Source organism: Callorhinus ursinus, unplaced genomic scaffold (genome assembly GCF_003265705.2).
Source record: "Callorhinus ursinus isolate GAN/ISIS: 27379988/994484 unplaced genomic scaffold, GSC_fseal_2.0 scaffold74, whole genome shotgun sequence".
Lineage (NCBI taxonomy): Eukaryota > Metazoa > Chordata > Mammalia > Carnivora > Otariidae > Callorhinus > Callorhinus ursinus.
The window spans coordinates 464,379-486,098 of NW_027397136.1; the positions used below are offsets into that span (position 1 = coordinate 464,379).

The window sequence follows — 21,720 nt, forward strand, 5'->3', positions numbered from 1 at the left end:
GCCCCTCCCTGTTAGGAAGCTATTGCTATGATAGGGGGATATGGTGGCATGCACCAGGGTGCTGGTGGTGCAGGGGTGAGCCACAGGGATTCATGGAGTTGCTGGGATGCTCACACGCTGCTGATGGAAGTGCAAGCAGGTATAGCCACTTTGAAAAACTGGATGTTGGTAATACAGTTGAACATTCCTCACCCTATGACCCAGCAGTGCCACTCCTAGGTATTATACTCAAGAGAAGTGAAAACATATGTTCACAAAAAGACTAGTAGGAGAATGTTCATGGCGGCACTGCTGTGGCCACCATATTTGGGGATGCATGGATCAGTGAGCAGACACGCATCTTCTGGAGATGGAACACGAGAGTGCTGCCCAGAGCCAGAGCAGCATTTCACAGGACAGAAGACCATGCTAGAGAAGGTGGCTGGAGGCATGGAAAAAATGAAATCATGTTTAGAGTCCTGTGTAGGGAGACAGAGAAGTATATTATCCATTGTTCAAAGTTTAGCAATCAGAAGTGCTGAGCAATCAGGAGAGTTGAGTAGTGTTGAGTTGGGAAGGATTACTAGTTATTTGCATAGAGTTAGAAGATAAACAACTCCTGATGAGAAGTTTGAACCGGGGAACTGCTCCTTGGGGAGCATGATATAGCCTGGTTGGTCCACATACAGTATGAGAAACACAAAACGTACTGGTGCCAGAAGTGACTTATAGCTTAGGTAGGCCAGACTCTGCTGCCCAAATGAAGAGGGTCTGTCCTGGGTGCGGCACACAGCCTCTGCCCCCCTCTGCCCCCTCTGACCCCAGCATGCACTGCATCTGCCTCCCCTGGGAGAAAGTATCGAGCTGGGACTATCCATGTGTCATTTGTACTCTGATCTCAGGCATCAGTGCCCCCTTCAAAGAGGTCATCCTTGGAGGAAATATATTTATTGGAATGAACCTGTTCTTGCTCAAAATTTCTAGATTGTACCCTCTGACACCTCCTTCAGAGCCAAGTTAAGCTGCACACAAAACCCAGAAATTTCATTTACAGTTAGGTGCAAGTTAAGCTTGGACACTCTTGAAGTGGAAATTGGTATGCTCCATTCTCTCTTTATAGAACTGTGAAATTAACCTCTCTTGCTTTGGCTGCCAGAAACCTCAGAGACAACCCCTTTACAAAATATTACTTGCTATTTATACTTTAATCACTTGAACATGCAGCTCTGGTAAAGAAATCAACTTGAAATACAGATAATGCTACCTAAATTTAACAAACCATTCCATTATGTGATTTTCATTATAATTGTTTTCAATCACTGTAAAATTATTGCCACCATCCTTTCAGAAAAATTGGAAAACACAAAAAAGCAAAAAGTAAAAAAAAAAATCACTGTGATTTTTATTATTTTAATGTAACCTTGTGATGATTTTTTGTTGTATTTCCTTCCAATCTTTTTCTTCTTTAAAATTCAGTTTCTAGGGACGCCTTGGTGGCTCAGGTCATGATCCCAGAGTCCTGGATTTGAACCTCATAGCGGGCTCCCTCCCTGCTCAGTGGAGAACCGGCTTCTCCCTCTGCCCCTCCCCCTACTTGTGCTCTCTCTCAAATAAATAAAATCTTTAAAAATATAAAATTCATTTTATACTACTCTGTTCAGGTGTAGCAACTTCCATAGTCCTATTTGTTTTCTCATGATTTCCACAAAATTGTTTTCCTGATTGTTTTTCTCTTTTGTTGGGAGTCACATGTTTCTGCTTTGGCTGTGCCGTTGTGGCGATATCTGGGCACAGGCACTGGTGAATGGCTTCACGAGGTTATTACCGGGAATCACAGCCCCCCGCCCCCCAACCCCGCTACTCCAAGAACAGCTCGTGAGGATTCTGAAAGCCCTTCCCAGCAAGGAACATTAGGAATAATCCCTGCATCGCCGGAATGCGTGACCAACCTCCCCAGATGGCCACCTTGATAGGGACCACGGTCTGAGGGTGGAAGTCCACTGTATCCTCGGCTGATCTGCCAGGCAGGAGTCGCGGTCCCCAGCCGGGCTCTAGGGACCGGGGCTCCCGCACAGCGCGCGGGGGTTTCCCGGTAGGCTCCGGCGGGGGGCGGGCCGGGGGCGGGGTCGGCCGTGGCGGGCGGGAAATAAAGGAAGTGGGAGCGCGGCGGCTGCGTACTGCGCGCGCCCCAGGGACTTTGCCTCCAGCGTGTCTTGCGCGGCTCCCGGCCCCCGGCTCCCCTGCTAGCCTCTCGGCCTGCTGCCACGGCCGCTGGGTGGGTGAGTAGCCCCCGCTACCACGCGCGGCCGTCTGCGCTGAGCTGCAAGCTTAGGAGCCCCTGCCTGCCAGGCGCCGGGCTGGCTCAGTGCTCGCCGGCGGCCCGACCCTCTCAGGCACAGTCCCGGACCGCCTGCGCCCGGGAGTGGGGGCCGCCAGGTGCCACCCCGTCCGGAGCGCCCCGTGGGCCCGCGCGGTTAGAGCCTGCCGGCCCTCGGCCCCCGGCGTCGAGGCAGCCTTTCACCCCGCCTCCCGTCCGCCTGGGCCCCTCCTTGGGTCCTCGCGGCCCAGACATCGCCGGAACGGCCCTGTCGGTGGAAGGGGGACACAGGGGCAGCCTGGGGAGCGGGGCCCGCGCGCGGCCCTCGGATTCTGTCCAGTGGCTAGTGGCCGGAGCGGCCCTCTCCTTGGGTAGGCTAGAGATGGCTTTATTGTGTCCTCTCCGAGCGAGTCTTTGGGTTTGGCCGGCGGCTGGTGGGGCCTCGGCCGGGGTGCGGTGGCGAGGTTGGTGAGTTGAGGACTTAAGACAGTGAGACTAGCGGCTGCCGGTCCAACCTCAGAGGAAAAAACCGACGGGAAGGGACGAGTTCAGGTCACACATCTGTCTGTTCAGCACCAGATCCAGAACCTAAATCCAGACGCGGACCTTGGATTCTGGTCTCGGGCACTTTTCCCTTCTTACCCCTGCCTCAGGGTGGCCAGAGAGCCTGTCTTAGAACTGTTAGAAATTACAAGCATAATGAATCATGGAACACTGCATCAAAAACTAATGATGTAATATATGGTGATTAACATAACAATAAAAAAATTAAAAAAAAAAAAAGAAATTACAAGCATATACTGGCTGGTGGTAGAAATCAGTTTTTTGAATGACTTTGTGACCCCAGGGAACCCTGGGAGAGCCCTAAAGCCCTCAACTACAGAGTGGCTGGGCTGGCAGGGATTTTGCTGGGGTCATGGAGGGACAGTGGTGGTGACAGTGGGGGATGAGCTTGAGGAACACAGGTGAGGCCTTCTGGGATTGGATTGGTCTGGAAGAGGTTGAGGAGCAGGTGAGAAACCCAGCGCAAAGCACCCCCACATTTTCAGGCAACTAATTCCACTGCCAAGCCTGCCTGCCCTTCCTGCAAATCTTATCTGTCTGCCCAAGCCTCACTTGGTGGCATCTCAGCTGGTCTCTCTATAGAAGGGAGCTGGGGAAGCTGCTGAAGGATGTGGTTTGTCCACATTCCATCTCCACCCATCTGGGGCAAGTGGCAGGCTCTGAGTTGGGGAAGGCTCTCCTGGGCCTTGGTCTCTGCCTTTTTTTTTTTTTTTTTTTTAAGATTTTATTTATTTATTTGACAGAGAGAGAGTGTGAGCACTTGGATGTAAGCACAAGCAGGGGGAGCAGCAGAGGGAGAGGGAGAAGCAGGCTCCCCACTGAGCAGGGAGCCAGAGGCAGGGGCTCCATCCCACAACCTGAGCCAAAGGCAGACACTCAACCGACTGAGCCACCCAGGCGCCCCTGGTCTGTGCCATCTTGAGACAGACCTTGAACCAGGGCCCTGAGCATCCACTGGAAGTCATCAGTGACTGTTCCTGGAAGATAGTCTGGTTTTGGAACTAGAAGGAAAGTGGGAAAGGGACTTCTGGTTTTAAAAGTTGAGGTGGGCAGAGCTCTAGTAAGGCCTTGTTGGGAAGAGAGGATAGATGTCAAGCCTTTCATTGCTGCCGGGCATGTGTGTGTTCTGTCCCTCCTGCCTGCCCAGGGAGAGAAGAGGTACAGGGTCAGCGCCCACAGGAGGCCTTGTGAGGCACTTCATAAGTGGGGTTTAAAGGCAGCCTTCTCATGGGCTTCCTTGAGTACTGAGGTGCCCAGTGCCCATGCGGTGTGGTTCATGAGGGACAGGGTGCTGTCCCATGGGAATGGAGACATAAACTGGCTACTGTCATACATCAGGACATAGGCTTTAGTGTGTTTGTTGCAAAGAGCTTTGGGAACATGGGGTGGGTTGCTGTTTTTGTCTGAGGAGGTTAGGCCATCTGAAGGGGACTCTGAAGAATATATAGGATCTTGCCAGTTGAATAAGGTGGGAAAGTGCACTCAGGGCAGTGCAGGAATGCTGGGGGAGGGGTGCCTAGGTGGGGAAGAGGTATCTCTAGGTGGGAATGGGCACTGCATGCCCTCCTCCGAGGCCTCGCCCAGGGAAGCTCACAGCCTTAGCCAACCTGGGGAGACCCATTGGAGGAACTGCAGGTTTCACTCATTGGCAAACGAGAACGGCCTGTCAGGAGTGCTGAGGCCACATGGAGGAGCAAGATATGAGATGGAGTCTTCCAGGGCAAGAGTCTTGGCTTGAGAAGGGCAGTGAATGACATTTGAGCTGTTCTCTTTTTCTCTAGTGCAAGGGACTGTGACAGGAGGTCACCATCATGATCAAGGACTGTGTGTTCCTTGGTGGTAGTACGCAGGATGCTGGCTCTGGATTCCTAGCTCCTGAGAAGACTCACTCTAGAGCTGTGGCCATTGGAAGTCCTTTCTGTGGTTGTACCTCCGGTGACCATTTGTCAGTCTGGGGCTTGGGAGGGCAGTGCCGCCCTGGATGCCCCCTGAGGCCAGCTATCTACCTTACTGGGCCTCCTATGCATAGGATCCCATTAGCAGCACCTTGGCTGCCACACCTGGCTGGCCACCCCCCAGGCCATACCTGTCCTTGCCCAAAGCCACTGAGGGGTCTGAAAAAGCTAAATGAGGATGGTGATAACATACAGAGCTCGCTGTGGGCCAGACACACATGTAAAGAACTTTATGTGTATTAGTTAGCTCATTTGGACATCACAGTAATCAGAAGCAAGGTTATCATCCTTATTCTTCAGATGGGGGAGCATTAAGTAACTTGCCCAGGGTCACAACTGAGGGAGTCAGACCCTAGACTCCCAGCTCTCAGTATTACATTACACTGCCTGGATTTCCAGGCTACTCGTCCATTTTCCAAATTCAGCCCATCTACCTCTGCACCTCTACACCAGTTAGACGTGAAGGGGCGAGGAACAGAGAGAATGGCCGTGGCCTTTCTGACTCCCCTCTCCTGCAGGCAGCTAGTGATGTGCGTGGGACAGGATGAAGCTTCAGGGAGCAGTGCCATGTGTGGACCCTCTGGGTGGGATTTTGCCCAGCAGGTTCCCCAGCCTCCCATCCCTGAGGTTCAGTCCTTTCCCTGCCTTCCCCTCCTTCTCTTTCTGCCTCCAGAGGTCAAAATGGGGGAGTTTCAAATGAAAGGCAGACTTGATGATCTGGATGAACCATAAAGCAACCATCGAATGGAAATCGTGGTTGGCTTTTTGTGTCCAGGGTCCTAAAAGCCACCAGCTTAGAAAATGAGGAAGTGGTTTGTTTTAAACTGACCTCTCCCCTTGGTAATCCTATCAGCTTGGTGTTGGGTGTTGGAGACGGGTGCCAGGCGGTGGAGTTTCATCACCCTCTCTGAGTCATAGACCAGGTTTAAAAGGGGGCTGGTTACGTTCAGACACCCAGAGTGGCCGGTTGCCCTCATGGAAGGATGTGGGCTGCACGGAAGTGGGGCTGCCACATGTGAAGAGAGGTGTGCCTTCTGGGTCCAGCGTGTCGGGATCACCATGGACATCCTGGCAGAGCTTTGTGCCTGGGCTTCTGCCTGGTCTGAATGGGCTCCCAAGCCCGCACTTAATAAGCTCCTGCCGTGCTGCTGTCTGTGCTGACCCGTGGGGCAGGTCTGCAGTTGCTGATATGCCGGCCAGTTTTTGGAATGCCAAATGTAGCGTAGTGGTGGGAGGTGGGGTGGCTGTCTGAGCTTTTATCTGAGGCCAGCATTGGTGTTGCTGTTTTTCTGTCAGTGGGCATCTGTGCATCTGTAGTTGGTTTCATTTGCATAACTCTATCATTTTAATTTTCAACCGAATTCTGTAAAATTCTGCAGATGTGAAACATCAGTGGTGGGGTGTTTCTCACGTATATCCTCATATTTAGGCAAGTGTTTGGATGGTCACAGCCCTGGGTCCAGGACTGGGCCACGTCCCGGGAGCTTCCGCTTGGATCTCCACACCCTCATGCGCACCCCCCGCCATACCCCTTCCCGGCCAAGCCAAAGCGAAGGGTAAGAATCTCATGAGGCAGGGAGTGCCCTTTTTACAAATAGGGAAAGGGAGGTCACTTGGCAGGTTGAGAGCCAGCTGTGACCCGGGTATCTCTCCCTCTTTAGAGGATCTCTCTGTGGGCTGGGAATGCATGAGCCTCTTAAATGCTGCTGGGCCCCAGGGACTTAGGGAGTTTGGGGTTTTTCTGGGGTTTTCATCTGTCCAGGGAGAGCCAGCTGAAGTCTGGGGGACTAGTGTTGAGTTAGGGCTTGGGGACAGCAGGAGACATGACCAGAGTAAGGGAGCAGAGGAGGAGGTAGTAGATGGGGGGTGGGGGATAGGGGCTGAGTCAGGAAGGCTGTGGGAGGTGGTGTAGGGTTCCCACCTGGGAGTAAGTGCTGGAGAGTGACCTGGGGCTGAGTAACTCTGGTCCCATGAGCAGTAAACCAGGCCTGAGGTCTGAGGCATTTGTGTGCCTCAGTTTGGGAGAAGGCCAGCCGGGTAAATGAGTCACAGCACCAGCAGCCCCTCTCAGCATTAGTGAGGGTGTTATTTATAATGGATCACCATCTGGGAAGTCAGATCCATATGGGAAGGGCTGGGAGGGGCTTCTGCACTGGCAGGCAGCTCCTTGGAGACAGAAAGGAGGCCGCAGCCTCTGGGGAATCCTGAGCTTTAGGTGCTGACTTCTGGTGAGGGAGGGCACTGTGTTTGGGACTGTCCCTCCTCTTTCTTCTGGGCCCAGACACCTCTATGTTTGGTAGCAGGGGTGGGGAGAGGGCAGAGGCTCAGCACCCCCTTGACCCTGGAATCAAGGCAGGCCGTCCTATCGTAGAGGAGGTAAAGGGCCCTTAACTGGAACCTCTTCTCAGCTTTCCAGCAGGTATTTCCTCACCCTGTCCTGGAGAGAGGGTAGGGTTAGGGTTGTGAGGTCAGTGGGTTGGCGGGCTGGCAGGCCCCTGGGATTGGGTGACAGCAAGCCTTAAGGAGAACATCATACTTTCTTTGGTCCCCAAATTCCCCACCGTGAGACCAGTTGGCCCCAGGTGTCCATCATGTCTCAAAAAGCCTGGTTTCTCCCAGGGATATCTCCTAGAAACCTTGGTAACATCCAACCTCCCAGACTCTTTCCTGGCCGCCTGGGGAGCTGAGTCCAGAGCCGTTGTTGGTGACAACATCTCACTGGGGTGGTGCTTCTCTGTGTGTAAAATGATTGTACTGACTATTTTCACACCCTGCACCATTCCAGATACAGGTTATCATCCCTTTGCCTAGATGAGGAACCAGAACCTGCTAGAACTTGGGAGGTGGGAGGGTTGTTGCTTACCCATGGGAGCCCCTGCCGTGCATACTTGGCTGGCCCACCTTCTCCTCCTGCTCCATTCAGCTGCCCCGCCAGCCAGCCATGCCTGGCTCTGAAGGCCACCTGGGAGCAGCCCCCTGGGCAGCGTGATCTGGGGTCTTGGTAACGTCTCTTTTCTTCCCCATGACTAAGCTCTAAGAGGAAGGCAGTTAGGGTTGTAGAGGAGATAGGCAAGGACAAAGGCTGAGCTAGACATTTTGGAGTAGCCTCTGGGATGCCTGTCTTGCCCCACCCCGTGTGCACAGATCTTTCTGAAGGGCCTAGGCAGGGGAGGGCAAGCAGGAGACTCTAGGATGGAGGCCTTTAGCACCCAGGACGGTGGACTTTTGCAGACCTGGGTAGAGCAGTGGACCTGTGTGAGGGGATGGCCTCAGGTACCTGAGAAAGAGGCTCCTGCCTTTTCAGAACATACTTTCTCAGGCTGCCTTTTTTTAAATTTTTTTTAAAATTTTTTATTATGATGTTAATCATCATACATTACTGGCTGCCTTTTTTTAACCACTTTATTGAGATATTTCACATACCAAATATTCACCCATTTAAAGTGGTTTTTATTGTATTCACAGAGTTGTTTCAACCATCACCACAATCTAATTTCAACAGCCCCAAAAGAAATTCCGTACACATTATTAATCATGCCCTAGTCCCACTGTCTCTGCAGCTCTTGGCACCTAATCCACTGTCTCTTTGGATCTCTGTATTCTGAGAGTTCCCGTAAGTGGGATCATACAAAACATGGCCTTTTGTGCCTCTTTCACTTTGCATGTTTTCGGTCCATCCATGTTGTAACGTGAATCAGACCTTCATTCCTTTTCACGGTCAGATAATATTCCATTGTAATAGAGGTACCACGTTTTGTTTATGCATTCATTAAACATTGAACATTTGGGTTCAATGAACATTTCTACTTTCTAACGATTATGGATAATGCTGCTATGAACATTCATGTACAGGTTTTTCTGTGGGCATATGTTTTCATTTCTCTTAGATATATGCCTAGGAGTAGAATTGCTGGGTCACTTGATAACTGTGTTTAATTGTTTGAGGAGCTGCCAAACTTTCTAAAGGAAGCTGCATCATTTTACATTCCTACCAGCAATGTCTGAGGGGTCCAGTTTCTCCACATCCTTGTTACCACTTGCTTTTATCCATCTTTTTTAGCTTAGCCATCCTAGTGGCTCCATTGTGGTTTTTTTTTTTTTTTTTTTAAGGATTTTATTTATTTATTTGACAAAGAGAGACAACGAGAGAGGGAACACAGGCGGGGGGAGTGGGAGAGGGAGAAGCAGGTTTCCCGCAGAGCAGGGAGCCTGACGTCCATCCCAGGACGCCAGGATCATGACCTGAGCCAAAGGCAGACAGACACTTAACGACTGAGCCACTCAGGTGCCCCTTCATTGTGGTTTTGATTAGTATTTTTATAATGGCTAATCATGTTGAGCATATTTTCCATGAGCTTATTGGCCATTTTGAGTATCTTTTCTGGATCCTGTTCAAATCTTTTTTTTTTAATATATTTTTTAAGATTTTATTTATTTATTTGACAGAGACACAGCGAGAGAGGGAACACAAGCAGGGGGAGTGGGAGAGGGAGAAGCAGGCTTCCCGCTGAGCAGGGAGCCTGATTGGCTCGATCCTGGGAGGAGTGGGGAGTGGATGGGGTGTTGGGCTTGATCCCAGGACCCTGGGACCATGACCTGAGCTGAAGTTAGACACCCAACCACTGAGCCACCCAGGCGCCCCAATCCTGTTCAAATCTTCTGCCCAATTTTTAATCAGGTTGTCTTTTCATTGTTGTTATAAGAATTCTTTGTTGTCAGTCCTTGTCAGATTAATGATTTGCAAATATTTTCCTCCATTCCATGGGTCGTCTTTTCACTTTCTTAGTGGTATCTTTTCAAGCAAAAGAGTTAATTTTCTTTTCCTTTTTTTTTAAGATTTTATTTTTTATTTTTTATTTTAAGATTTTGTTTGTTTATTTGACAGAGAGAGACAGCGAGAGAGGGAACGTAAGCAGGGGGAGTGGGAGAGGGAGATCCCAGCCCGCATCGGTCTCCCTGCTCTGGGGGAAGCCTGCTTCTCCCTCTCCCACTCCCCCTGCTGTGTTCCCTCTCTCATTATCTCTGTCTCTATCAAATAAATAAACAAAATCTTTAAAAAAAAAAAGATTTTATTTTTAAGTAATCTCTACACATAACATGGGGCTTGAACTTACAACCCTGCGATCAAGAGTTGCATGCTCTACCCACTGAGCCAGCCAGTTCCTGGAAGTTAATTTTCAAGAAGTCCAGTTTATCTGTTTTTTTCTTATATTACTTAATTTTGTGGTGTCATATCTAAGAAATCATTGCCTGACCCACGGTCATGAAGTTTTATTCCTGCGTTCTAAGAATTTTATAGTTTTAGCTCTTGGGTTAGTTCTATGATCTATTTTGAGTTAATTTTTGTATATGATATGAGGTAGGGGCTTGTGGATACCCAGTTGGCCCAGCACCATTTGTTGAAAAGACAACTTTTTACCTGGTCTTGCCCCCTTTGTCAATGATCAATTAACCATAAATATTAGAGTTTATTTCTGGACTGTCATTGCTAGTCCACTGATCTTATGTTTATCCTTTGCAATACCACACTGTCTTGATTAGCTTAGTAGTAAGTTTTGAAATTGGGGAGTGTGAGTCCACCACTTTGTTCTTTTTCAAGATTGCCTGTTCTGTGCCCCTTGCATTTCCATATGAATTATAGGAGCCATCTGTAACTTTCTGGGAAAAAAAAAAAAAAAGCCAGCTGGGAGTCAGAGAGGAATTGCATTAAATCTATAAGTCAGTTTTGGGGAGTATTGCTATCTTAACCATAATAATTCTCCCAATCTATAAGCATCTCACGGCTTTTCATTTATTTAGCTCTTTAGTTTCTTTCAACAGTATTTGTAGTTTTTAGTGTACAAATCTTATGCTACTTTTGTTAACTGTATTCCTAAGTGTTCTCTTTTTCTTGATGCTGTTATAAAGGTAATTGCTTTCTTAATTTCATTTTTGGGTTGTTGATTGCTGATGTATAGAAGTACAATTGATCTTGCAATACTTATGTCCTGTAGCCTTGCTGAACTCACTTATTAGTTCCAGCAGTTTTTTTAGTGGATTCCTTGGGCTTTTCTACATGTAAGATCATGTCAACTCAGTATGTTTTAAAGCTTCTCAGTTGATTCCTGTGTGCCAGGGTTAAAAACCATTGGGTTAGATCAGTGGTCCCATGCCTTGAGATGGAAAGGGGGGAACAGAATCAGAGCACTTGAATTTCTAAGGACTTTTCTTCTGTGTCTGTGGGGAAGAATAAGGAGCTTAGAGAGGGACCAGTATCGTACACTCCAGCTTCCTCCAATCCTGGTAGACCCAGTGGGGCGGGTGAGTGAAAGTGTGCCTTTTACAGAAATGTGTTTTGGGTGAGAGTGGCAACACCCTCCCTGCTTGGAGTTGTCAGAGCCCGTGGGAAAACTGGTAAGAGTCAACACCCAAAGGAAGAAGTCAGCGGCTTAGGGAAGCCGTTGGGGTCCTGTTGGGGACTGTGTAAAGGAGGAAGTCTGGCTCAGAGCCACCCAGGGTTGTCGGGACTGTCTTTCTGGCTCTGCCTTGAACCTATCCACCCCAAGTAACTGGACTTCACCCCACTTGAAGGGAAGGACTTTTTCTTACAGCTCTACACTGTTGGTTTTATTTTCATAAAAGCGGATGTGAGAACTGGCAGGCACCTTAGAAATCCACATTGTTTAGAAAACTGTTGTATCCGCTTATTAGTTCCTTCATTAATTAGAGAACTAAATGAAATCTCAGACACGTGTCCATTTTAAATTTGTACAAAAGTCACGGTTTCACTTTTTTTTTCTTTTATTTAGCGGTTTGGGAGGTCATCCACTGAAAAGCATGCCCAACGGATTCACATAGTCTTTTCTTTCCTTTTTTTTAAGGTTTTATTTATTTGAGAGAGAGAGCACAAGCAGGGGGATTGGCAGGCAGAGGGAGAAGCAGGCTCTCCGCTGAGCAGGGAGCTTGACATGGGACTGGTTCCCTGAACCCTGGGATCATGACCGGAGCTGAAGGCAGACGCTTAACGACTGAGGCCACCCAGGTTCCTCCACATGGTATTTTCTTACCTGCCAGAGGCAGTAGCTAAGCAGAACTTGTTTCTTGACTTTGCCAAATGTGTGTGTGTCTCCCTCCCTCTCTCTCCTGACTTTGTTTTGTTTTGGTTTCTGGTTTGCAAATGCAGATCAATTATTCCCAGTGGTGGCATCAGTGATCAAAGATTTGGGTTTGTGGTCTCACCATGGACAAATGGATTCTCTGTTGAATGAGGGATGACAGAGAGGCTGGATTGTTGGACTTTACTGTGTCCTTAGTCTCTTGAGTTCAGTTTGGTTCAGAATTTTGTGTCCACCAGGAAGAACAACTCTGACATCTGAACCAGTATCTATGTTTATTCTCAACCTGGAGCTGATGTAGAATTGATGCCACAAGCTCTCTCTGTCTGTAGTTCAGAAAGGCCTTTGCCTCTCATTGTATAAATGTGAAACAAATTTCTTTAATTATTGGGGAGTTAGGTTGTAAAGTATCTTAACTTGGAGAAACTCTGATCAGCTTGTGGACTTGAATAAATGTCTACGTCAAGTATTTCTAAAATTTCCAGAAAATATGGAGATTGCACTTTTTTTAAAATTTTATTTTTTTAGGTAATCTCTACCCCCAGTCTCTTACCCCCACAATCGCCAAGATTAAGAGTCAGTGCTCCACTGACTGAGCCAGTCAGGCGCCCCAAGGAAATTGCACTCCAAATAATTTAAATGCACTAGACTTAAAAAAAATTCTTACAGAAACAAGCTTTTTTTAAGAATGCAGATTTACATTATTAAGTCTTTGACAAATGAGAATAAATTAATAATTTAGTGTAAAAAAATCTTTTCTCTGATTTATTAGTATTAGATATAATACTGATTATGAACAACATTCAGTAAATCAATATAATAAATTTTATTTTACCTTCCCACCATGCCCAAACTTGTACAGGTAGACCATTACTCTTACATAATGTTTAAGGTTATAAAAAATGTAAATTTGTTTTCAACTAAATTCAGTTAAATTCTGACAGTGTTTTTATTTTAACAGTATTTGAAGATAAAGCTTAAGTAACCTAAAACCTGGGATAATATTAAACTGGGTTAATTAATCGGTAGTCATTGTATACATAGAATACTGAAACACTGATTACTAGGTATAATTTTAAGGTTTTTTTTTAATATACTAAAAAGCTTTATCTTTGGCTACTATTAATGTGAGAAAGTATGAAAGGGGTGTGTGGGGGGGCTATAGAAAGTTGTGTTATGTATTGTGTTCAGGAGTTGTGCTAGTCTGCTAAAATGTTCATGAGTGACAGCTCTCAACCCCCTAGTTCTCTGGGAAGTACAAGTTAATTAGTTTGGTTAAAAGTTATACTTAATATGAATGGCAGATAAAAACTTTGTGTATATGCTTTTAATTTTCAAGCAAAAGGGTTTTGTTTTTTTTCCTCAAAGCAGCATTGCTCACACTTTTTTGTCTCTAGATTCTTTTACACATGAAAATTATTGGGGACCCCAAAAGCTTTTGATTAAGTGGGTTTATTTATTATTCTTTCTGTGTTTGAAATTAAAACTGAGAAATTTTTAAAGTATTTGTTGATTCATTGGAAAATACCGATGCTTGTTAACATGAACTTTTAAAAATACTATCTTTTATAAAACACTTTTCATGAGAACATTTTCATGTTTCTGCAGATCTGTTTTGTTTTTTTTTTAAGATTTTATTTATTTATTTGACAGAGACACAGCGAGAGAGGGAACACAAGCAGGGGGAGTGGGAGAGGGAGAAGCAGGCTTCCGACAGCAGGGAGCCTGATGCGGGGCTCGATCCCAGGACCCTGGGACCATGACCCGAGCCGAAAGCAGACACTTAATGACTGAGCCACCCAGGCGCCCCTGCAGATCTGTTAAATGACTGAGTCTGAAAAGAAGCTATGAAATATGTCATAGCTTTGGCAAAGTTTGCTTATTTTGATGGTCTTGCTTTCTTGGTTTACTCATTGATGCCTTTACTGCCAAAATGAAAGATTATTCTTTACTTTCCGTGTAATCCAACTGGATAGCAGAGATTCTGTAAAACAATTTTTGATACTTTATGGTAACTTACATTATTGATTGCTTGAAGGGAAAAAACCCTACAAAGAACAAAGGCTCATCACTTATGAAAGAACTAAGGTTTTGTTAGTTTCATTAACAGCTCTGGTTTCTCAGGTATCCCATGATCCTCACTTAAATGCCAGATGGCCTCAGACAACACTTTTGGTGCTGCCTTCCAAAAACTGGACCCTAAATGTAGACAAAAATTTTTTCAGAATATGTTATTGCCTAAAACAGTCATTGAGATTTCTCAGAGTGCCCCTGTAAATCACAAAGGTCATTCACCTTCTAAAAAGAGAAATACTATAAAATGAATTAGATTTGTTTGAAGTGTCAGTCTTGTGAGGGCTGCGTGCAAAGAGCAGCTGTCGGATCAGAAGAGGTGCTTGCTCGGGCTTACCTTGGTTACGTTTGTGCAGATAAAATGTTATGAATGCAAATATTTCAGAAAACGTTTGCTTTATGGCAGTGCCTTTCTGCCCATATTATGTTTTTATTCTCAGGGGAAAGTGATGAAATTTGTTATGAAATAGTTATGTATCATACCCAAAAAGAGAATCTGTCTCTCTTCCATTCTTATAGTACCAGTTGGAGAAATGAATTAATCACAACCAGTAAGTCTCTGCCACCTGTAGATGATGTGTGTGTGTGTATATATGTATATCTCCAACAAAGGATAGAATTAAGGCCTTGTGGAAAAGGATGATACCAAGTACCTTAAACTAGTAATACTTAAAAAAACAGACTTCTGAGTTAGCATGGCTTCAACAACTTTCAGACGACACCAGTGCTCAGAGTCAGGATTTTCAGGGCACTTTTTACTCTGGATACTGACTGACAGAGCCATGGAAGTGGCCTGCTGGCCTCAAATGCTGTCAAGCACGATTTCTGTAGGACACAACAAACCTGTGTGGGAAACTGTGCTGTGGGGATTGCTTGGAATATTGCTGAGGTTTCATTTCCATTTTCTAGATTACATGAGGAAACTCCTTAAGCTGCCTGTACTGTCTGTAACCCACAACAATTTAATAGACTCTGCTTTGGGAAACTGAAATGAAACATTTAAAAATGATACCTAGTTCTCTGCTGCCCTCCTGCCCCCCACCTCACTCACGTACCCTTCTTCCCTGCCCTGGAATTCCTGTGAAGTCTCCCTGTTTTGAAGGCAGACGCTTAACCATCAGGGACCTAGGCACCCCTTGTTCTTCCTTTCTGAAGCTGAATTAATATTCCACTCTACTGGGACACCTGAGTGGCTCAATCGGGTAAGCATTTCCTTCGGCTCAGGTCATGGTCCCAGGGTCCTGGAATTGAGCCCTGCATCGGGCTCCCTGCTCAGCCTTCTTCTCCCTCTGCCTGCTGCTCCCCCTGCTTGTGCTCTCACTCTCTCTCTCTCTCTCTCTGACAAATAAATAAATCTTTTAAAAAAATATTCCACTCTATGGATAAAACCATGTTTGGTTTATCCATTCACCCATCTATGGACATTTGCATAGCTTTTGTAAATAGTACAGCTAGAACATGGGTGTACAAATATCTGTTTGAATTGCTGTTTTTACTTCCTTTGTGTATATACCCAGAAGCAGAATAATATAAATTAAATCATATGGTAATTCTGTGTGTAATTTTTTGAGAAACTGTTACCAAACTCAGACTTGTTTGTGTACCGGATACACAGTAATCTAATGTCTGAGATACTGGCTTTGAAGCAAAGAAATCTTTATTATCAGAAGGGCAGTCCAGCGAGAAATCGGGATCATTTCCAAAGCTGAGTGACCCTGCTGAGCCTAGGGACAGCTTATATATATATATATATTTTTTAAAGATTTATTTATTTGAGAGAGAGAGAATGAGAGATAGAGAGCACGAGAGGGAAGAGGGTCAGAGGGAGAAGGAGACTCCCCGCTGAGCAGGGAGCCCGATGCGGGACTCGATCCTGGGACTCCAGGATCATGACCTGAGCCGAAGGCAGTCGCTTAACCAACTGAGCCACCCAGGCGCCCAGGACAGCTTATATATTTGAGAGGAGAGGAAGGGGTTTCTTGAAACCTTAAGGGGGTGGGGCTCAACAACCTAGAGGTAAGCACTCTTCCGAACAATGAGGCACTATTTGGGACCTGGTACATCAAGCCCGATGTTACCATCCGGTCCCCATTAGGTTTATTTTATTTTTATTTTATTTATTTGTTAGAGAGTGTGCATGTGTGCTCACACAAGCAAGGGGGAGCGGCAGGCAGAGAGAGAGGGAGAAGCAGGCTCCCCGCTGAGCAGGGAGTCTGATGTAGGGCTCGATCCCAGGACCCTGGGATAATGACCTGAGCTGAAGGCAGATGCTTAACCAACTGAGCCACCCAGGTGCCCCCCCTACCATTAGGATTCTATGATCAATGAGTAAACGGGGAGTAGGGGTAAAAAGGCAAAGTTAATGATTGATCATGCTGAAACATAATTAGGGAACATAACAGAATGTGGAGCTGAGTTAATAATGCAATTAATACAACCATAGTTCTGTTTATGCTCTCAAAACAGGCCCAGGCACCAAGTGTGTGGCCTCAAAACTGCCATACTGTCCTTTTTTTAAACAGGATATAATTGGACAAGCTGATAAGTGTAACCAGGGCCTTCTTTGGAATGTCATATTTCTGCATGATGCGCATGTCATGACAAACCACTTTTTACTTTATGGAGCCAGTGCCTACAAAGCCTTGCCAGGAACCCTGCCCAGCCCCTGGCTGATAGGGCCTTAGCTGTACAGGGGGTTAGGAAGGTCATTTCCTGACAGGCCAGGGAATTTAAGATACTTGGTGGACCTGAATAAGAGAGGCAAGAGACTGACTATATAAATGGACAGTGGCCAGACCATACGTAAATGCCGAACACATCACCTGCAGCAACCTACCCAGGAAACCATAACCCCTCCTTACATAATGACTAGCTCAGGAAGGCAGCGTGCTAGAAATCAGACATCTGTCTCTGGTGACAATCCAGAAAGCTAAAAATAACTTCTGTAACAATTGGCCCCTAATGGCCTTCATTAATAAGGCCTACTGTTTGTCCTTGCTTCCAACTTAGGACCACCCAGAAAAAACCAAATATGCACCCCTAACCAGTCACACAGGGTGCCACCAGCCTCCAGTTGGGGCACACCTGAAGTCCCCTCCTTTTCTTCACTGTAAATCTTTCCCACTCCTCTGCCTGCCTTTGAGAGTCTGCCAAATTCAAGTGTCTGGATAAATAGCCTTTGTTCCCAGGTTGGGCTTTATTTCCATAGAGGAATTCACTCACATTTATAGGAATTGCCAATGAAACCTGGAATTGGTTAGGCTTGGTTTCCTGCCCTCAGGTCTGAAATAATAAGGTGTTTAAAAGTCCGGTCCGAGATTCCTTATGAAAGTCTCTGGTCAGAAGTTGATTCTGTGGCTTTAGTAGTTCAATATTGAGTGGCTCTAAGTTTGCAGAAGAAACTTTTATAGGTTTAACTGGTTAATGAACACTCTTGCTGTACTGATGTAAACTACCAAGCCTGTGGAATGAGACCAGCCTTTATTTATGTCAAAGAATATTCTTTGAGATGATTATCATAGGCAGGAAGACTGTCAGGAAAAACTGTGAAAGACTTTGAAATAGGAAATGAAAAAACCCAACCTGGATGTTCAAACTGTAGTCTTTTAGGTTTTCTTTGCCTTTTATTGCCTTTGAGTTATTTTACATCTTTGTAAGTTGCAGAAAACTGATACTGATGCAAATGATTGTTCATAGAAGTGCAAATGAGCTGTCCAGTGGAATACCTTGTGGATATTGACTAGTTTGGGGTGTGTTTGTAAATTCATTTCAGCTTTCCCATTGCCTGTGGCTATGGATCTTTGATTCCTTTGAGTGGTTTTAACATTTTACTGTTTCCCCCATTAAATGAGTTAAATAAAATCTTTAATATGTTCAATTAAGAAGGAAAAGAAAAAGAAAATCCACCTTCTCCAAACCCATTTTTCTGAGGAGGACACCGAGGCCCAGAAAAGTGAACTCCCTGTCCCTGTATTTTCCAGATAGCACTTTCTCTTCTGGATCCCTGGTCTGGGGAAAACATAAAAATACTTATATTTTCACAGATATACAACTGACCTTTGAGTTTGAACTGTGTAGGTCCACTTATATGCAGATTTTTTCCATATATAAATTTAGGCATTCCTGATGATTTTCTTAATGACATTTTCTTTTTTTCTAGCTTTAATTAAAAAAATTTTTTTTAAAGATTTTATTTATTTGAGAGAGAGAGAAAGAGCACATGAGAGGGGGGAGGGTCAGAGGGAGAAGCAGACTCCCTGCTGAGCAGGGAGCCCGATGCGGGACTCGATCCCGGGACCCCAGGATCATGACCTGAGCCAAAGGCAGTCGCTTAACCGACTGAGCCACCCAGGCACCCTAATTTTTAAAATTGTAAAAAGGTTTTATTTATTCATTTTAGAGAGCAAGAGTGAGAGAGCGGGGTGAGGGGCAAAGGGAAAGGAGAGAGAGAATCTCAGGTAGACTCTGTGCTCAGCACGGAGCCTGATGGAGGGTCGATCTCAATCCTAAGATCATGACCTGAGCTGAAATCAAGAGTTGGACGCTTAACCGACGGAGCCACCCAGGTGCCCCTCTAGCTTACTTTATTATAGGAATACAATGTATCATACATATAACATGAAAAGTATGTGTTAATCACCTGTTTACATTATCAGTAAGGCTTTCAGTCAACATTAATAGTTCAGGGGCACCTGGGTGGCTCAGTTCTTAAGCGTCTGCCTTCGGCTCAGGTCATGATCCCAGGGTCCTGGGATCGAGCCCCGCATTGGGCTCCCTGTTCCGTGGGAAGCCTGCTTCTCCCTCTCCCCCTGCTGTGTTCCCCCTCTCACTGTCTCTCTCTCTCTGTGTCAAATAAATAAATAAAATCTTTTTTTTTAAAAAAATTACTAGTTCAGTTTGGGGGGAGTTAAAAGTTATATGGGCGAGGCGCCTGGGTGGCTCAGTCGTTGAGCGTCTGCCTTTGGCTCAGGTCATGATCCCGGGGTCCTGGGATCGAGCCCCGCATCGGGCTCCCTGCTCAGTGGGAAGCCTGCTTCTCCCTCTCCCACTCCCCCTGCTTGTGTTCTCTCTCTCGCTGTGTCTCTCTCTGTCAAATAAATAAATAAATCTTTAAAAAAAAGAAGATACATGGGCATTTTTGACTGCACAGGCGTCAGTGCCCCCCCAACCCCCACATTGTTCAAGAGTCAACTGTATATAGACCTAGGTCTATCTATAAAAATAGATATATCTTCATATATACTTAGCTGTAAAAAAGATGTAGATACATAAGATACATAGATATATATAGATATGGTGAAAATAAAGCAAAATCTCACTAACATAGAATCTGGAGGCCAGCAGGGGGCGCCATCATGTGCAGACCTAGTAGGAAGAGAGGGTACCTTGCGAGGGCCCCCCCAACTCTACTGCCCCAGCAGGAGGACTGATGAGAGGACAAATGAGCCCAGCCAATGAGAGACTGTCATAACTCAGCCAGTGAGAAGCCACTATACTTGGAGCTCCCCTTTTACTCCAGTGGACTTTTTGTTTATTATAACAGTCCTCCCGGCTTCCCCCTTCCCTCTCCAAGTGTTCTCCTTGCCGAGGACTTGCCTATGGTTTTGCCTAAGCGGTTTAATTTTTTTAAGGTGAACATCTCACACACACAGTTGACCTTTGAACAACATGGGGGTAGAGGCGCTGAGTCCCCCACTTCCAGCCCCACGGTCAGAAATCTACATATGACTTTTGACTCCTTAGAAACTTAACTGCTAATAGCCTACTGTTGACAAGAAGCCTTACTGATAACGCAAACGGTCAATTAACAGATATCTTGTAGGTTATATGTATTCTTATAATAAAGTAAGCTAGAGAGGGGCACCTGGGTGGCTCAGATGGTTAAGCATCTGCCTTCGGCTCAAGTCATGATCTCCACGTCCTGGAATGGAATCTCACGGTCCAGCTCTTGGCTCAGCTGGGAGTCTGCTTCTCCCTCTGCCTCTCCCCTCTGCTTGTGCTCTCTTTCTCTCTGTCTCTCTCTCAAGTGAATAAATAAAATCTTAAAAAAAATAAAGTAAGCTAGACAAAGGGAAATGTTACTGAGAAAATCATAAGGAAGAGAAAATACATTTACAGTACTGTAAAAAATCTGTGTATAAGTGGACCCACGAAGTTTAAACCCGTTTTCAAGGGTCTGTATATAGATAAAGAGATATCTTTCCCCATGGTCTTTTTTTTTTTTTTAAGATTTTATTTATTTGAGAGAGCAAGAGCATGAGAGAAAGCATAAGCGGCGGAGAGGGAGAAGCAGGCTGCCCATCGAGCAGGGAGCCCAATGCAGGGCTCCATCCAAGGACCCTGAGATCATGACCTGAGCCAAAGGCAGATGCTTAACCGACTGAGCCACCCAGGTGTTCCCCCTGCCGCCCACAATGGGTCATTTTTCCATTGTTCTTCCAGCTGCATGCACCGTGCCTGCACATTGAACGAGCTCAATGTGGGTTGTTGATTGATGAAAGCCATACTCACAGTCACACAGCTGGTTAAGTGATGGGCTGGGGTCATGCAGAGTTGGGTTCTCCCAGCATAATTGTAGCATGCCCCCCTGTGCAATGTTTAGTAACCTTGAGGTCTGCTTGGTGGTTGGTGAGGAGGTGAGTGTGGTGGGGGGGACACAGGTGAATCTATGTTGGGAAGGAGAGGCCTGCCCTGCCAAGGTTTTGTCCTCATAAAACCTTTGTCCTTCCAGGGCACTTGTGTATACTTGCTCCTGCCTCCCTTTGGGCCAAGCGCCCAAATTGACTGACTTTATGGGATGGTGTTGGGTTGTTTTTTGGTGAACTTTGGGGTTTTTAGTTAATACAGGGACATTTGGTGTCCAGGGTAGGGCTCTCAGGCCTTAGGAAAGGGGATTGGAGTCTGAGTAGACACACATCAGGTACCCACTGTGCTTATGTTTCTCATGGAAAACAGGCCCAGAGGTGGGCACCAATTTGCCCCACACCCCAGCCTTGGGCAGCTCTGCAGGTGCTGTGTTCCCTGCCTTCACTGGGCAGCCTCCAGTCTCAGCCTTGACTCTGAAAATTTAGGTGGAAGTGCCTTCTTTACAGGCATGTCATGAAGAAGAGAGAGAAGCCACAAGCAGAGATGAGCTCGGCACTGTAGCTGGTGTGTTCCGATGTCGTCAGTACGTGGTGGTTGCCGGGGTCTTGTAACGAGTAATAATATTTGCCTTCCCTGCACCTCAGAATCCTAGACTGATAAGGGTGGGGGAGAGAGGATCTCCTAGAAACCAGCCGTGCGGAATCTCAAGTCCCAGGCTGCATCCATCATAGGTGTGTCTCGGGACCGGTGAAATACTGGCTGTGAACAAGCTAGGTAACTGGAAAGCCTCGTCCGGGGGGAAGCCAGTGGCTTGCTCTTTCCCGTTTCCATCTACCTTGCCATTTTCCTGCTGGATCTCAGAAAGGAGAGGACATCAGTTCTTGGCTGCTTGAGTTTTCCTTCTTGCTGGCAACTTTGGTTAGGAATTGGGGTTCGAGGATGGAGCCATTAATAACACAAAGCCCTTGAGGTTTTCCGTGGGTCTTCACTCCTGTACGCCTAGCCCTGCTAACAGCTGACAGCTGACTCCTTGAGTTTCTTCTTGAGTAACAAAGCAGTGAAGCCAGAGGTAAACCAGATGCAGGCAGACACTCTGCCCTGAAGGTTTATGCATCCCCCCAGGCCCTGCTCAGCCAGGCGTGGGACTGCAGCC

General features: G+C 46.4%; 2 protein-coding genes across 6 annotated transcripts in view; one reads left to right on the plus strand and one right to left on the minus strand.

Annotated features, from left to right (window-relative positions):
* Positions 1-2,130: 2,130 nt before the first annotated feature.
* BID (BH3 interacting domain death agonist) overlaps positions 2,131-21,720 on the plus strand; it is a 47,380-nt gene continuing 27,790 nt past the window's right edge. For 3 of the 5 annotated variants that reach the window (XR_012376473.1, XM_025851754.2, XM_025851756.2), the window contains exons 1-2: positions 2,168-2,258; positions 6,245-6,371. Coding sequence is in view for 2 of the 5 variants with exons in the window: in XM_025851754.2 (XP_025707539.1) it covers positions 6,325-6,371 (47 nt within the window). In the remaining 3 variants the exon portion in view is untranslated. Of the gene's footprint in view, positions 2,259-6,244; positions 6,372-21,720 lie in introns of all 5 variants that reach the window. The other 2 variants (XM_025851757.2, XM_073886932.1) reach the window with 2 other exon arrangements.
* Positions 13,867-21,720, minus strand: part of BCL2L13 (BCL2 like 13) — a 124,269-nt gene continuing 116,415 nt past the window's right edge. Inside the window, exon 7 of the mRNA XM_073886931.1 lies at positions 13,867-13,893. The gene's annotated coding sequence lies outside the window, so the exon portion shown is untranslated. The remainder of the gene's footprint in view (positions 13,894-21,720) is intronic.